We start from the raw sequence: 12,422 nt of genomic DNA, 5'->3' as shown, positions 1-12,422 counted from the left end.
GACACCCAAAGAAATCAGGCCTGAACCTTAACCAAAAAAGGGGAGGTTGGGAACCAAGAGGATTTACCACCAGAACCTGGAGTTGGTTGGGGAGAGGACAGAGCACGATAGGCTCAGGAAGGTACCCTGCTCAAATCCAGCGGTGGCTCAGGAGTCAGAGTGGTGTGTTGCTTCTGACACCATTAATGTCAACTGAGAAAAGAAGGCAAAACTGAAAAAGAACAAAGGCCTTTATTTGGGGTCTCAGAATTGCAATTCGGGCAGCACAGATTCCAGCAGCAACCAGAAAAATGTGTCACCTGTGTGGGGAAAGCAAGGGGCTTTTGAGAAAGGGGAAGGGGGGCAATTACATGACTTCAGTAAAAGAAAACGAAATTGTCAATTGGTACTACCAGGCTGAACAGCTTTTGGTTACACTTTGATGGACTGATTTACTGTTGCTACGAAACTATTCCTGATACGCATTAATTCCTCTATCTTCAGCCAGACGCCAGTCCCCCTTTGACTCTAGGTACAACTGTTGGTAAAAAATTGCTGTTTCTGGCCCAGTTCAAAGGTCTTTTTGCCCCGTTCCAGAGTTCATTAGCTATTTGTTTCAAAAAGGAAAATGGCGCTTCTCTCAAAATGGAGCCTCTCCTGTCTAGAAATTTTATACAGTTCTGCAGTGGGGGGAAAGGAAACCGACCAGGCGAGAAAAGTATCTCACACTACCAAAGAGAATTAAAATGGTGCCACTTGACAGTACTGAGGGCCTAGGTGAGACAAGGCAGGCAGGGGAGACCTGCCTCGCAGGAGGTGACACTGAGACTAAGCGCTGAATGGCAAACACTCTTCGCTCCAGGGAGTGGCATGCACTTGTGATGACTTCCTATCCGGCTCCAGGTCCCGCCGGTCCCTCCTAGCTGTCGCCTTCCGAGCGCTTCCCCGCCCTTGCCTCTGAGGCCTCTTGCGGCTGCGCAAGGCCCTACCCAATCGAAAACGTCCCAGTGTTAAAAGTGGCAGGGATTGGTCCCAAGCTCCTGAGACCTCCAGGAAGGGGCGGGGCTTATAGTAGGTTTCTTAATACGTATCGGCTGGGTGGGCCATAGGCAGACGGAAGTGCTCTGTGTTGTTGCCGGAAGTGGCGAAAGAGAGATTGTGATGGCGGCTGCGATTTTAGCCGAGAAGGTAAGTTCCGCCGGCTCTACCCAGGGATTTTTGTGGGGGGAGCTCCGGGGGGACACAAAAGGCGAGAGGTGGAGGAGATGCCTGGGTGCCGGGCCAGGGAGGCGCAGACGCCATGAAGTCGGGGTCGGTGTGAGGGCTCGGCCCGGCCCGGCGGGACCGGCGGGGAATCAGCCCGGGCCGTCCCGCCTCCAGTTGGTCCTCCTCGCCGCAGGTGCCGGTGGACAGCGCGGAGGAGGGGGGGCAGCCCCTGGCGGAGGCCGCGGAACTGGCCGCCCAGAAGCGCGAACAGAGGCTGCGCAAATTCCGGGAGCTGCACCTGAAGCGGGTGAGTATTCTCCAAGGCGGCTGAGGCTGGTCGTTCTGGCAGGCCCGTGCGCGTTTGTGGAGGGACGAGGAAGCCGCAAAACCAGGCTTGACAGACCCGCAGAACTGGATGAAAGATCTTTCCCAGTGGTTCTCAACCCTGGCAGCAGATTGAAATCACCTTTGAAAATAATACATGCTCTTTCTAACCCTCCTGTCACCCACTTCTGATTTAACTAATCTGGGCTAGGTTTGGGAGTCTCTATTACTAACAGCCTCCCTGCTGTATGAGTCTGACAAACTCTTCGTTTTACCTAGGGGATATGTGGAGCTGGAGGCTGGAAGAAACTCGTCCGTGTTAATAAGAGAGCTGGTTGCCTGTTCATTAAAAAATAATCAGCAAATCTCTGAAAGTCTATAGTGTCAGTGGTTCACCTAGTTGGTGGGAAACTAGCTGATTATGTTATGGCTTTTGCTCTTAAGTAGAAGAGATGATTTTCTAGCCAGAAATATGGCATGCTAATTTTGAGAACAAAGTGCCCTGGGAGTGTAGAGGAGAGATGAATACAGTTTGAGGGGCTCCAGAGAGTGCCTCATATAAGAGGTGACACCTAAACTACCGTTTGAAAGATGTGTAAGGTATTATCAGACAAAAAAATTGGAGGAAGAAATATCCAAGCAGAGGAACCAAATGCAAATTAAGGGAACTCATATTAGGGATAAGAGTCCAGCAAACAACTGGCTGCAGTTGGAGCTGAGAAAGGAAAAAGCAGCTCTGGTCTATTTCCACTTAAGTGGCTTGACTGACAGCTTGGCTGTGGTTTCACAAACCCCCAACATCACTCTGACTGTTGGAGTGAGACAAAAACAGTACTGTTCAAACCACAGAAATGACCACACATTCCCCTCTTCTGCTAACTCCAGTGACTGTTAGGATCAATTACAGCATTGGTCTCACCCCGTTAATCCTGTAGTAAAACAGGGTACCCAGTCATCGAATGCCCTGCCTTTCTGACACTGTCTTATCCAGAGCACCGCCATACTCCCTTGAACCTCACCTCCCCACCCCAGGCACCTGATAAAAACCCAAATCCTGTAACTGGCCTCTCCTAACACCTCACCGAAATGCCTGTAGTTCCCCATGGTTTGCTCTCCTTCAGTGCAGCAAACACAACTTTGACTATAGGTATGTTCTTGGTGTTTTCAACTGGAGGGCATTGCCAGAGCCAAGAGTACAAGAGTGTAAGAGGGATGGTAGTTGAGAGGAGTATCTCTGTTTGCCCAGAAAAAGTTAATGAAGAATTACACACACTTAAATATTGACTTGGAGGGACTGTGTGTAAAGTACATGTGGTTGGAAATTAGGAGACATGGCTTCCTGGACTAACTGCCGTCAACCTGTGACCTAAGGAACCTCTAACTTAGGTTGTCCTTAAGATGATATACTCATTTTGTTGTGTGCAGTTAAGTTCACTTTATAAGATTTGATTTATTTGAGACAGCACAAGCTGGGGGTGGGAAGGAAAGGGGGGAGGGTCGGGGAGAGGGAGAAGCAGACTCCCCGCCGACAGGGCTCCATCTCAGGACCCTGAGATCATGACCTGAGCCGAAGGCAGACGCTTAACCGACTGAGCCACCCAGGCACCCCACTTAAATTCATTTTAAATCACACTTCATGGAGTAATTCAAATGGAAAATACCTTTCCTTTGCCATAAAGTAAAATGTTAAAATATTTAAGGAGGAGGAGTGACTTGGAAAGGGTTAGAGATACTAACATTAGTGTTAAAGCCTCCAGCCCCAAATTGAAGCTTTTTGCTTGAATTAGGATTAAAAGAGAATTGAGGGGTGCCTGAGTGGCTCAGTCGGTTAAGCATCCAATTCTTGGTTTCAGCTCAGGTCATGATCTCAGGGTACTGAGATCAAGCCCCTCATCGGGCTCTGTGCTCAGTGCAGAATCTGCTTGAGATTCTCTCTCCCTCTCCCCCTCTTGCTCGTGCGTGTGCTCGCTCGTGCTCTCTCTCTCTCTCAAATCTTTAAAAAAAAAAACAACAAAACCCTAATTAGGCCATTCCCTTGCTTAAAATCCTTTGATGGCTATCTGTTGCTTTTAGGATAAAACAGAGTCCCCTTGTTAATGTATCTTACCTGACCGTTTTCAAAGTGGGCAAGATTTTGTTTGGATTTGTTTTCATGTCCCAGCTGACAAATTTTGTGTTAACGGTTTTAGAATGAAGCTCGTAAATTAAATCACCAGGAAGTTGTTGAAGAAGATAAAAGACTTAAGTTACCTGCTAACTGGGAAGCCAGAAAAGCTCGTCTGGAATGGGAACTGCAGGAAGAAGAAAAGAAAAAGGTTAGGATCTACTCTGCTGACTTCATAAGTGGTTTATTCAGTCATTCTTCTGTACAGTGACTGTAGTACCTGGTTTTGTACACTGGGTCTGGGGTCAGACTGCTGGAGTCCATGTGGTGGCCTTGCCCTTGACTAGCAGCAACACTTTGGAGGAGTTATTTCACCTCTCTGTGCCTCTGTTTTCTCATCTGTAAAACGGGGACTATAATAACAATGATTCGAGTTACTGAGGAATTAAACGAGTCAGTGCATGTAAAACATTTCCAAGGGGCCTGGCACCTGCTACCCGCTGAGTATGTGTTTTAAATTGAGGCACGCACTCTTACACACCATAGCAGGTTCCCATATTTCCTCCAAATAATAATCATTAGTTTTAAAGTATTGCCTGATACCTTTGTTCAACCTTGATTTAAAATAGATCCAATACTTGCTTGGATCATCATTGCAGGTATTAGCTTCTTTTCCCTCTTCTTAGGAATGTGCAGCGAGAGGGGAGGACTATGAGAAAGTGAAGTTGCTGGAGATCAGTGCAGAAGACGCAGAAAGATGGGAGAGGAAGAAGAGGAGGAAAAACCCTGACCTGGGATTCTCAGGTAAAGCTTGCCTTCCCTTGACTGAATGGCCCCATTAGATTAGCATTACCTTCAGTGTTTCTGGTTTTAAGAAAGGATAGGCGCTCCACCCCCCCCCCCCAAATGATATGTCCCTTAGTGGAATAATCTCCAAGAGGCTTAAACCCAAGAAAAATACAAATAATATCTTATGGGCAGAAATGAAAAAAGCTGTACTTCAGCCAGCTGGATTCTTTTATTCTTTGTGGTAAAAGTAACAAAAGCCTGTATCGTCAGCATCTTCAGGATAGAAGCTATGTTTAGTGTCTTGTGCAAATAGTACTAATGATTCTGATATTCTGGATCATAATGACAAAACAGGGAAATATATCTTCTCCGATTCTCCTTTTATCTTTAGATTATGCTGCTGCTCAGTTACGCCAGTATCATCGGCTGACCAAGCAGATCAAACCCGACATGGAAACTTATGAGAGACTGAGAGAAAAACAGTAAGTTGACAGAATTAGTGCAAGTCCTGTTTCATCGCAAAGGGACATAGGTGTGTGTGTGTGTGGTGTATACATACATACACACATAGGTAAATACAAACACACTTTAAAGCTTAGGTAATGGTCATTAACAGCTGCCTAAGAATGCTTTCTGGCCTTGACAATACTATTTATTGCTCACTCCACAGCAGTTCAGCTAACCACCTGGTTATTGTTCTAGCTGGGCATTCTAAGACTAGGTGTTGAGAGTTTAACAACCAGATTATCATAGTTACTCAGATGTTTTAGGAGGCCGGATGCTTTAGTGCCGGGATGGGTGAACATTTTCTGCAAATATTTTAGGCTTTGTGGGCTCTTTGGTCTCCACTCCACTGCTGTGATGTGAAAATAGCCATGGAGGATACGTGAACAAATGGGTGTGGCTGGGACCCAGTCAGATGTTTGCAAAAGCAGGTGGTGTTGTTAACTGACCCCTGCGTTAGTGGGAAGAGAAAGAACCTGAACCTAGAAGCATGTCCCTTAATCTCTGGCCCTTGGCTCTTAAATCTGTAGAATGAAGGTGCTGGGAGAGGAGATATCTTAGGTCCCTTCCAATTCTAGCTTGCTTGCTTGCTTTATGTGTGTGTGTGTGTGTGTGTGTGTGTGTGTGTGTATGTATATATATATATATATATATATATATATATATGTAAAAGTTAAGGTAGGATCCCACATTCAACACTGTATCTATTATAATATATATAATGTCATGTGTAAAATAATGTATGTATTTTATTGCTCACCAGGAGTGGTAGTTTGGTTTGAAATTTGCAAATGTGGAACTGTCTAGTGTTACTTTAAGTCCGTTTTGCTGTCTTTTCAGTGGAGAAGAGTTTTTCCCAACATCCAACAGTCTTCTTCATGGAACACATGTGCCTTCCACAGAAGAGGTTGATAGGATGGTCATGGATCTGGAAAAACAGTGAGTACTCAGTACAGCAGCCTGAACTTTTAAACGTTTAATGACAAAATGGACATAGTGTGCTTAGAGCGAATTGAAAGAGCAGATACTGTTTTTGTTCATTTCTGACTCAGCGTCTGTAGTCGTTTTGGGGACAGACAGTATGTGTGAGTTGAATCCATATGATACGGGAGGGAGGTGCAAAATATTGCTGAAATGGAGTTCTCATAATTGAAGCAGGGAAAGGTCCAAAGAAAATGATTGTTTAAGGGCTTTGACCTTCATAAGCATTCCACTATTTGATTTGAAGAAGTACGAATGTTCTAGTAAATGAACCTTTGTTATATTTGTGTTTCTTAATACTGATATGGGTGAATATTAGGCAGAATTAATTTCTATTTTAGGAGTTAATACATAAAACTATTAATACCAGTATATAGCGTATACTCCATTCATATTAGCTGTGGTTCTTACTAATATAAGTATTGTCATTTTCTTCTAAGTAGAGCTTCATGTGTCCAGTGGCTAACAGTGTATCATTGCTCTTTTAGAAGCATTCTAAGGACGAGTTTGTATTTATTGAATTTCAGGGTTCATACCCGGCGTTGTGCTGTCAATTAGCAATTTCAGTTTGATCTTGATGAAAACTTCCCCCACCCTTCAAGGGTGCTATTCTCGGTGCACTGATTCTGTTCTTAACTATTTGGCCCTGTTTTATTAAGATTTAAAAAAAAGACAATTTTGAATTTTGTAAATTTTTTTCTTCTTCCTTCAGAATTGAAAAACGAGACAAGTATAGCCGGAGACGTCCTTATAATGATGATGCAGACATCGACTACATTAATGAAAGGAATGCCAAATTCAACAAGAAGGCAGAAAGATTCTATGGGAAATACACAGCTGAAATTAAACAGAATTTGGAGAGAGGAACAGCGGTCTAATCCCTTCAGGAACTGTTTTTAGAAGCTTGAGAATGCTGGCAAATTGAGGTTCTCTTCAACCAGCACTACTCCGTCTACTTTGCCTTTCCACTCAACATTTAGAAATAAATGCTTTTTCTTAAACGTATACTTCCATGTATATTCCCACATTTCTGTGCTTGGATATAGATGTATTTTAAGAGGTAGTGTACTTGTTTTGTAAAAAATCTACTTTGTATAAATACTAATTATTTTTCTATGTATTTTAAATGGGTATGATTATTTAATCTTTGAAGCATTTTGGGCTGAAGATTGTTGCAGCGTACATAAATGCAGTCATTGTTGCTTTGAATGTTATGAATTTGACAAAAGGTAGAGTAGGAGTCAGCAACCTTTTGAGGTTGTAGACTTGGAAGCTAAGTACAGCGAGGAGGAAGGTGGCCATGGTTACTGGAGGGCCCTCTCTACCCATGGCCTCTTATGACCAAGTTCAGGAAGCATCATGAATATTGATCATGTACAGTTCCTTTTAGAAAAAGCAAATATCCTGTGGAATAGGATCCCTACAAAGCACTAGCATTCAAAACTAATATTTGTATATATATGCAAAATTACATGCTTCCATTGAATCAACATTAAAATCTTTTCTTCAATTATGCGGAATTCAAAACCGTCAAAAGAAGACAGAATAATACAATGAATCCCATGTACCCAATACCTATCTTCAGTAATCAACTCCTGGCCAGTCTTGTTTCAGCTTCATTTCTATCTACTTTCCCCTCCATGAGGCCCATGTTATTTTGAAGCAAATATTAAATGTATACTTTTCTCTATAAATATTTCAGTATCTGAAAGATAAAGACCACTATCCTATTATCACAACAATAGTTTTATTTTAATAAAAAGTCCAGAGAGAAAGATTGGTAAATAGCTTTTTTCTATGTGTTGTTTAAAATGAGGACATTCCAAATCTGAAAGAGAAAATTTCAAAATTATATCAGCATTTGTGTTTAAAGACAGCTTAACATTTAATACCACTGGTGATTATTCCCTTTTAAAATTTATGTAGCACTTTCTATTTCTGTACTCCTTTTGTTTCTGCTGCTAGTATTTCTATGTGCAGTTAGGTCTGATCACAGGGCCTTGATGCTGCCTCCCAACATATATTCAGTATGTTTCTATTTCCATTACACTATCTTAGTTCAAGTCTTTGATCCTGAATATTGCAATAGCTTAAAAAAAAAAAAAAGTCAAAACATTGTCAAATGTATTTAAAAGCATAGTCCACGATAAGCTAGCAAGGTTTATTCTAAGAATGCAAGAGTAGCTTGTAGACCCGTTAGTTGTGTGTCCAATATCAATTCTCAGTTCTTTTGTTACCCACCAGAACCCTGATTTTTTTTTTGTGAATTTGTGGCAAAATTTCCGGCTAAACATTTGCTTCTCCAGATTGACTTGCTATTATAGGTGGTCAAATGTTCACATGCTGGCCAGTTGGACACCAACTAATTTATTCTGAGAAACTCTTTGCTTTCTTGGTAAGGGAATTGCTACTCCCTGCTTACCCCTTCCTTCTTCCTGCTTTGATCACAGACATGAGGCCTAGAGTTGTAGCAGCCATGTTGTGCCATGAGGTAACAAGTATGAGGACAAAAGTCAGTGTGCTGAGGAGTGTGGAGCAGAGCTTGAGTCCCTGTTGCCATTGCTGAGTAGCTACACTAGCTCTAGGTGTCTCTCATCTTCGTTTCTTGCCACTGAATAAATTTATGATCAATGCATTGTTCAATCTCAGGACATCTGTTGATAAATAGTACATACACACAAGTCAATATGCATGTGTAAACATTACATAAACAGCTTATCTAATCTAGAAGTAGGAATGGAGATGAGAGGAAATAGTTACAATAAAAATTAGATATTTAGACACAAATTTAATGAGAGGGTCTTCATAAAACCTATGTGTAGAAAATTACAAAATCCAATTGAAGGAGTGAACAGGGGACTTCTACTTCCAACCAAGATGGAGTGACAAGAAGCAGATTTACCTTGCCACTTGAAACAACCGGAAAAAAAAAAAAAAAGGATAGTATATATGAAACAAGTTTTTAAGATCGTGGAAATCAGGCCAGGAAGGCCAGTGGACTCTTAAGAGGGGAAACAAACATGGGTAGCCGTATGATCACCCAGCTCACTGCCTTTAAAGAACTTCCAGGTTGTGGTGTGCGGAGGGAGAACCCAGGTGAAGCCCAGCAGCTCCCTTGGTTGAGGAGATGGAGCTGGAAGTCTGGGGAGACCACAGTGGCAAGGGCTCGCAGTGCCTTTCTGGGAGAGGAGGGAGCTGCCCACAGGGAACTCTGCAAGTGCAGAGAGGGCCCCCTCCAGGATGAGGCAGAGTAAGATCAGCATGTGTGTGAGCTGATGATGGGGAGGAAAGACCCACTTGAATGGAGTGGAGGGAGTAGTACCTGGCATTCACGTGTGGCCAGGAATAGTGTTTATCCACCAGCTGGAATGGAAAAGTTCATAATTCATGGGGTAGGATGCTGAAAAGGTTTTGCCTCCGTAGTGGAGAATAATTAGCTGTAGACTGACTGCTGCTTGGGTCTCGTCTAAAAAATTTTTTAAATTAAGACATGACAGAATCAAACTGTTTCCAAGTAATTTAAATGCATTCCAGAATGAAGATCAAGAATAATTGGTTATAAAAAACATAGAAACATCCAGAACCCAACAACATCCAATTCACAATGTTTAGCATGTAATTAGAGAAACTGGAAAATTGGACCCAATGCATGAGGTGATATAGACGTTTGGATTAGGAGACAAAACAGTAATTGTAACTTTACTGCACATGATCAAAAAGTTAGAGACATGAAGAGAGATATATAAAAGACCCATACTGAACTTCTCAACATGAAAACTACATGTCTGAGGTGAAAAATACACCGGGTGGGTTTAACCACAGATCAGACATCACAGAAGAGGAGATGTGTGAACTTGAAGACAAAGCAACAGGAACCATCTAAAATGCAATATAGAGAGTAAAAAAGAATTAAAAAGCGTGAGCAGGGCATCAGTGAGCTGTGTGACTGTATGTGTCATTTGGAGTTTCCAAAAGGTGGAAACACTGCTTGCTGCCCATGGGAGTCTCTGGATCTGAAGTCTGGTCTCTCTGTTCAAATATGAGCAAACACGAGAGGTGTTATGAAAACACTTTATCACTGTGCTGAGGCTTGCGGGTTGCAAAAGAATTGTCTCACCCGTGCCCACCTGTGGAACACATCTTGCCCTTCGGGAAATGCTATGCCAGCAGAAAGAAGATGCTTCATGCCAGTCCTTCCACCCACAGGACTGATGAAATTGAGCACCTGAACAAGGAAGCAAGGCCTCTTTGGGGGGAGGTAGAGGGCAGCGATGGAAGTGGAAATGGGGGCATTCTTTCTCTCTGGTGGATGTAGTGGCAAACAGGGGCAATATTAAGAATCCCCCTTGGATCCCAACCTGACTGCTGCTGAGTCCCCGTTAGTTGTTGTGTATTCAAAGGGAGCAAGGACAGTGACCCTGTTCATCCACTGCAGTAGTCCCGGCTGGGTCACGTCCCTCTAACAGAGCTCCTCTTTCTCCCCACCCCTGCCCATGAGGGCAGGGCTGCCTCCCCACAGGCCCTTTCTCCTCCAAGGCTGTGATGTCTTAGAGGGAACACCTTCCTCATTGGCTCATTTATTTCAAAGGCCTTCTCAGTGAAGTGGGGGGCTTCATTATTACTCGACTCAACTATGTTATCTCACTTGCAAGGCTGAGTTGAACAGTTTTGGGCCAAGTGGTGGAGCTGACCAAAACAGAATGATCTCTCATGGTTGCAATTACTTATAGAATAGCCTACCGTTCCACGCTGGCTCTGGAGCGTGTTTGCCCCCGTTGGAATGCTCCTACAGCTTTAGAAAATGGGGACAATCATGGCATTAGCCTCCCAGGATTGCTGTTGGTTTTACACGGATAATCCGCGCTAAGCGCATTGGGCTGGTGCAGACTAAGTGCCCATGCGTATTGGTAGTTCTATGACCATCATCCTGCTCCCCAGTGGGGCTCTCTCTCACTCTACCAGGGCAAGAGGCACAGTGCAATAGCCATGGATTAAAGTAGCCTGGGGGGCGCCTGGGAAACTCAGTCCGTTGAGCGTCTGATTCTTGGTGTAGGGTCAGGTCATGATCTCATGCTTGAGGGGTTGAGCCCTGCGTCGGGTTCCACCCTCAGCACAGAGTCAGCTTCAGATTTCCTCTCCCTCTCCCTCTGCTTTTACCCGCCCCACCCCCTGCCCGCTCGCCTGCACATGCAGGCTTTCTCTCTCTCTAAAATAGATACATAATTAAAATCTTTATAAAAAAAAAAGAAAATGGCCTGGATTAAAATGCCAGGCAAAAGATCCGGGCAAGTGACTTTGTATCAGTCTGCAAGGGCTGCCATAAAGGAATTCCGCAGCCTGGGGTGGGGGGTGGTAAACAACAGAAATTTATTTTTTCACAGTTCTGGAGGCCAGAAGCCCACGAGCAAGGTGCCGCCAGGGTTGGTGTCCGGTGAGGACACTCTCCCTGGTTTGCAGATGGTCACCTTGCTGTGTCTTCCTTATGTGGCCTTTTCTCCATGTCCACATGTCACTTCCTCTCCTTATAAGGACACCAGTCCTATTGGATTAGGGCCCCACTCTTATGACCTCATTCAACCTTAATGATTTCCTTAAAGATTCCTATCTCCAAGTATAAACTCTGGGGCTTAGGGCTTCAGCATATTCATTGGGGGGTGGCACAGTGAGGTCCATAATGGCACCCACCCCCTTTGTGCTTCATTTTCCCCAGCTTTCAAAAAGTGTTCATAATCTCTACCTCAGAGGGTTGTTGGGAGCATTGTGTGCTTAGACCAGTGCCTGGTTCCTAGTGGGATCGATGCGAGTTATAATAGCAATAGCAAAATGAATAAATATTATCGTCTTCATGGACATCTCCTACACGTGGTCTTCTCTCTTTCCTCACCTCTGAATCAAGATAATGCCAACCCGAACGTTCAGAAATCTCGGAGGGAGGTAAGATTTCCATGTGACTTCCACCCTGCCCCCAAAAGCGTTGGCAGCAAGGACTTCCTCTTTTTGCCAGTCTGAAGTTTTGAAGCGATAGGAAGCCCTGAGCTGTGAAGGCCCCCTTCCCCAGACCTCTCCTCCCCTGCAGCACTCAGCTGGGTAGCAGCTACTGAGCATGCTCTGCACGCACGGGCCTTGCTCCTCTGGGACTCTCCTCAGAAGCTCATCACTTATGCAAGATTAACTAACTGTGTGCTCTCCCTGGGCTGCTGCTTCAGTCCAAGGCAGTTAGAGTCAAAATCCAGTTTCCGACAAATGACAACTACTCGCAGAACCCAGGGATCTGAGGACCAGAGGTCCCACCTGGCTTTTTGCTACCATAGAACCAGAACATATGGTTGAATCATTTAAAAAACAAAACAAAACAAAACAAAAACAAACCCAAAACAACTCTTATCTTTAAAAATGTTTACATTTTGGATGAATAGTTAGCTTTGTATCCAGTCTTGTTCCCTTAGATGAGGTTGGAGGATTTTTATTTGAAAACCTACAGGCTGTTGGGAGCTCTACAGGCTGGAGCCCTTAAGAAACTGGAAGATACTGACAT

At 43.9% G+C, this 12,422-nt stretch overlaps 1 protein-coding gene across 2 annotated transcripts; it reads left to right on the top strand.

Moving 5' to 3' along the window:
* Positions 1-1,060: 1,060 nt before the first annotated feature.
* Positions 1,061-8,522, top strand: SYF2 (SYF2 pre-mRNA splicing factor). Of its 2 annotated transcripts, XM_006737009.3 has the most exons (7): positions 1,062-1,167; positions 1,379-1,492; positions 3,699-3,824; positions 4,300-4,417; positions 4,794-4,884; positions 5,747-5,845; positions 6,600-8,522. In XM_006737009.3, exons 1-7 carry the CDS (start codon positions 1,141-1,143, stop codon positions 6,763-6,765), a joined length of 741 nt encoding a protein of 246 aa, XP_006737072.1. In that variant the 5' UTR covers positions 1,062-1,140; the 3' UTR covers positions 6,766-8,522. The 2 variants fall into 2 exon arrangements, with proteins under 2 accessions (XP_081673896.1, XP_006737072.1); XM_081817770.1 differs by lacking the exon at positions 5,747-5,845 and having other exon boundaries at positions 1,061-1,167.
* The last annotated feature ends 3,900 nt before the right edge of the window (positions 8,523-12,422 follow it).

Source organism: Leptonychotes weddellii, chromosome 4 (assembly GCF_054177405.1).
Source record: "Leptonychotes weddellii isolate Sample4059 chromosome 4, ASM5417740v2, whole genome shotgun sequence".
Taxonomy (NCBI): Eukaryota; Metazoa; Chordata; class Mammalia; order Carnivora; family Phocidae; genus Leptonychotes; species Leptonychotes weddellii.
Note: the sequence above shows the minus strand (reverse complement) of the source record. Positions and strands in the feature narration are given on the sequence as shown.